This window comes from Palaemon carinicauda, chromosome 33, assembly GCF_036898095.1.
Source record: "Palaemon carinicauda isolate YSFRI2023 chromosome 33, ASM3689809v2, whole genome shotgun sequence".
NCBI lineage: Eukaryota > Metazoa > Arthropoda > Malacostraca > Decapoda > Palaemonidae > Palaemon > Palaemon carinicauda.
The window spans coordinates 18340113-18345112 of NC_090757.1; the positions used below are offsets into that span (position 1 = coordinate 18340113).

The window sequence follows — 5000 nt, forward strand, 5'->3', positions numbered from 1 at the left end:
CTTCTTGGAGCTCTTAGGCTTACATCATGCTGCTTTTACTAAGGTCTATTTGTTTCTTTATTTCCTATCCTCACTGGGCTATTTTCCCTGTCGGAGTTCTTGGGCTTACATAATGCTGCTTTTACTAAGGTCTTTTTGTTTCCTTATATCCTATCCTCAATGGGCTATTTTCCCTGTTGGAGCTCTTGGGCTTACATAATGCTGCTTTTACTAAGGTCTATTTGTTTCCTTATATCCTATCCTCACTGGGCTATTTTCCCTGTCGGAGTTCTTGGGCTTACATAATGCTGCTTTTACTAAGGTCTTTTTGTTTCCTTATATCCTATCCTCAATGGGCTATTTTCCCTGTTGGAGCTCTTGGGCTTACATAATGCTGCTTTTACTAAGGTCTATTTGTTTCCTTATATCTTATCCTCAATGGGCTATTTTCCTTCTTGGAGCTCATAGGCTTACATCATGCTGCTTTTACTATGGTCTATATTTTTCCTTATTTCCTATCCTCACTGGGCTATTTTCCTTGTCGGAGTTTTTGGGCTTACATCATGCTGCTTTTACTATGGTCTATTTTTTTTTTCCTTATTTCCTATCCTCACTGGGCTATTTTCCCTGTTGGAGCTCTTAGGCTTACATCATGCTGCTTTTATTAAGGCCTATTTGTTTCTTTATTTCCTATCCTCACTGGGCTATTTTCCTTGTCGGAGTTTTTGGGCTTACATCATGCTGCTTTTACTATGGTCTATTTTTCCTTATTTCCTATCCTCACTGGGCTATTTTCCCTGTTGGAGCTCTTAGGCTTACATCATGCTGCTTTTATTAAGGCCTATTTGTTTCTTTATTTCCTATCCTCACTGGGCTATTTTTCCTGTTGGAGCTCTTGGGCTTACATAATGCTTCTTTTATTAAGGTTGTAGCTTAGCTAGTAATGATAATAATACTGTAACTCACTTTGAAAAGCCTCTCAAAACAACTCTTTATAACTAACCTTCCGTAATATGGAGGGTCATCAACTCTTTATAACTAACCTTCCGTAATATGGAGGGTCATCAACTCTTTATAACTAACCTTCCGTAATATAGAGGGTCATCAACTCTGTATAACTAACCTTCCGTAATATGGAGGGTCATCAACTCTGTATAACTAACCTTCCGTAATATGGAGGGTCATCAACTCTATAACTAACCTTCCGTAATATGGAGGGTCATCAACTCTTTATAACTAACCTTCCGTAATATGGAGGGTCGTCATTGATGGTTGGATTGTAAGCATCGGTCTCGGCTTGTGAGATCTTCAACGCAACATCCGTGATGTTCCTCTGACAGGGAATTGTTTTTTCCTCACCAGACTGTTGATTATGAAGAGCATAGGTGAACTGTATTACACAATTACGTATATATTCTGAAAGGCCTCGAGAGAATATGAATAGAAAACAAGAAAAAATGATTGATAATTTCAACAACGAGTGATTTTGCAATCTTACAGATATGAGTGTTACAATACATTTCCAACATAAATGTGAAATACTTTATTTTGTGCTTAGTTGCATATGGACGTTTTCTTATTATTTTTTCATTTTTTTTTTAACAAAGAGACTGATACTGACGCCAATGAGAATAATGGATTTTAGAAACAATATTAGTTTTCCATGATTCGAGCAATATATAATCTAGTGAAGGTTTAGTATTTTCTTATAATAAAAAAATAAATGGTTTAGCGTGAAGTATCTCTAATTAATTGAAAGAATAACATTAAAGTAATTAAGTAAATCATTCACAATTAGAGGGGCACTCGGTAGACTGCAGACCTCCGCCGCGGCAGCTAATTTCTCGACCTTTTGCTTGACCTTTACCATCCTAAATTTAATCATTTCCAGCTTTTTACATAACGGTTAATCCCTGCAAGTTTCATTACTCTACGGTTAAAATTGTTGCCAGGAAGCTGTTCACGATCAAACACACACAATTAAGGGGTAGAACATAACCTTCCAACTTCGTTGGCGGAGGAAAATATATAAAGAATACTATTAGAAATATTGTCAACTAACTATTTTCGGATGACTAAAAGAACATAGTTACATCAGAGACAACAGAGCATAAAACCAGGGTAGACGACAGAAACGTTCAAGCAAACTGAACACAAAGACAGCACTCACATCTATCGACAGATTGATCTCTCCTGAAGACGTACAAGTGTGACCGATCTGATAGACATTACTCCTAGTAAAGGTAGCCGAGAACAGGTGGACGGAGTTCGTTTCTATCTCGTCAATGGTATCGCCGCCATAAGATGATACGTTCCTGTTGCGAGTAAGATGGTGGTTGTTCTGTACTACTGTTACTCTATTAAGTATAAACGGAAATATAAACATCTATTTCTCTCTGGTTCTCTAGTAAAGTTTACTATCTAAATAGAAGACGAATCCCAGAATGAAAGGTGCAATCAGATATTTGGATATTTGGTAGATGTCAGTAAATAACATATTAGCTCGGTATATTATAAACTATTTTTTATCTCTTAAATAGCCTTTCAGGCAAACGTAGTAAAGAATTACAGAAACTGGCAGACAGCCATAAGAAAAATTTTTAACAAATCATGTGGAAATGGATAATTTGGAAATTCAGAAAATTGATAAAATTTTTAGCATCTTTTTTTTTCTTACCTTTTAGCAATAGGACCCTTTGCTATCAGTATACTTCCCGGTGTGACAGAATATTCGACTGATATCCTTTGAAAGCCTTCACCTAAAGCTCTGTTATTCGTCTCTTTGTGATATGTAGCTGAATAAGAGAAAATACGGTAAAATCAAAACATGTAGGGCTTTGAATCATCAAGATTATGAACATCATTACTAAAGCTATGGTGTTAAGATAAAAGTGTTTTTCATTAATGCTTCAACTATTTAAGAACCCATTAATTAGGCTCACTGCTTACTTCAGTTATCTTGGTACTTCCAGAGTAAATGATAAGTGACTTTAAGATACTCGCTCAGTATTTCTCTAAGTACATGACCATCATAAATAAAATGTAGTTTTTAGCATGAACTGTCTTCCCCTAAATACTGTAAATCTTGTGAAGCTTGTTCCATTCTAAACCAAAGTTAAAAGCCAACTTGAGGGCTTCTGTCAATACAGATTTGTTTGACGAAATTGTTGATGGTATAAGCTTTTAATCTTGAGATGGGCCAAAATGGAAATCAAGATATCTTGAGTATATCTGGTATGATGACTTATCCCACAGGAAGACCATCCTTCTCTTCCTCACCAACTGGTTTTGGCTGGTGGAGGAAGACCTCCTACAGCACACCAGATATATCAAGTCGAATGTTGAAAATTCCCTTTAGTATATAAGAATGTTCAGAGTCGGAAATGAGGAAGCGAAGATAATAAGACCCTGTACTCATTGAAGAGTGTGAACCTATGTTCCAAATACTGGATCAGTGGATATCACGAGCTCTTAGGCCATTGGAAAGCTACCAGTACAGCTCTCTCAAAGCCGGTGAAATCATACTCTGAAGAAACGGGTAAATCAATGGCCATCTGTTCCAGTTAAAGTTGAAGGTATCTCTTGCCACCGCATGTGAATTGTTACTGAGCTACATATAGCAGAAACATGTGGTTCAAAATCATTGGAAACAGTTCTAATAAGAGATCCGGGATAATCTCTAGGATCTCTTGGAAGGGGGTCTGATCCAAGATCCATTCTATGTCCAGGGCTGTATGTCTGGACAGGGTGTCCACTACCACACTGAGAGAGGCTGTAAAGTGGATCGGAGAGAGGAACAAATTCCTCTCTCGACAGAAATTCATACGTAATGGGGAGAACCACTTCTTGAGAAGTCTCGAGCAAGATTTTTCTCTTCTGAAACAGTGAACTGCTGCCATGATGTCAATAAAATTTTTGATCGAGTGCTAACACATGATTCAAATCAACGGCTCCATTTCCAGAACAGTGGTCTCCTGAATAACCTCCCAAGCCGACCTGGATCTGTCTGTACGAAGAATCATAGATACCTGGGAGGGACCAATGGGATCGACATATGAGAGGGCCTCTGGTGAGGCCCTAGGCCTGAAAAATTATTTGCAAAAACTGGATAATTAGGAACAATTGTCTTAAAACCCTTTACAAGCCACTCTTATTCATACCCAAATGAGGTCTTTCAACTCTATCGACCCTGTGAAATATTCTTTGCCAGAATACTTTCGGCAGGCTTATACTGGTCTTTGACATAATCCATTGAAGACCTAGCCACTGCAGTATCCTTCTTACCACTTGTCTTGCTTTTGTGAAATTAATCAGAATTATCAAGACTTACTTTTTGTACTCGAGGGATAGTTCTTTCATCTCTGTGTTTGTTCATATAAGATAGGTCGATGATCATTCTTTTCTCAAGCAAGTCTTTTTTTGGTACACTTAATAGTCTGCCCTAGAAGTTTAGGAGCTTGCAATTTTATATGGACCGTTTTTCAGTATATTTGTCACTAAGAAATTAATTTCCAGTGTTTTGACGTTATAGAATTGGTGTCATTACCTTTTGCAACAATGCTTTGTCCCCACCAAGAATAAGTCTACTCTTAAAAAAAAAAAATGGAGACTACCCCCATCCTGAGGACATTAATTGTTAAGGTCCTTTACCTCTGTAACACTGACCAGAACCCTGGCTTCCTTTGGTGTGCCACCAGTTGCTCTTTTCCTTTGGAAAGAAATAAAAGTACTCGGAAGTTATGAGCAGGATGATGTTGCTAACTATGTTCGTCTCAAGGAAATTTTTGCAACCCGGAGAGGCTTGGTTTAAGATGGTGTTGCTGATCTCTTTACCAGTTGCTTCTGGAACTTTTATTGACCTATATTTCTTGGTCGAAGCCTTGTAAGTGAAGGTCTCCCCTCCTGAAATAAGATTTCAAATTCCCATACCAAAGTCAAGACTTCCCACGTCTTTTCTCCCCCTCCCCCACCATTACATGGAAGACTGCCTTGGTATAACAGTGTTTGGATACGATGTTAAA

The 5000-nt window shown here is 37.8% G+C and overlaps 1 protein-coding gene across 1 annotated transcript in view; it reads right to left on the bottom strand.

Moving 5' to 3' along the window:
* LOC137626112 (polycystin-1-like) overlaps positions 1–5000 on the bottom strand; it is a 195669-nt gene that overhangs the window by 183050 nt on the left and 7619 nt on the right. The window contains exons 8-14 of the mRNA XM_068357188.1: positions 4630–4881; positions 4310–4340; positions 4008–4062; positions 3594–3855; positions 2657–2774; positions 2150–2336; positions 1221–1342 (exon numbers count right to left, since the gene is read on the bottom strand). Coding sequence (XP_068213289.1) covers positions 1221–1342; positions 2150–2336; positions 2657–2774; positions 3594–3855; positions 4008–4062; positions 4310–4340; positions 4630–4881 — 1027 coding nt within the window. The remainder of the gene's footprint in view (positions 1–1220; positions 1343–2149; positions 2337–2656; positions 2775–3593; positions 3856–4007; positions 4063–4309; positions 4341–4629; positions 4882–5000) is intronic.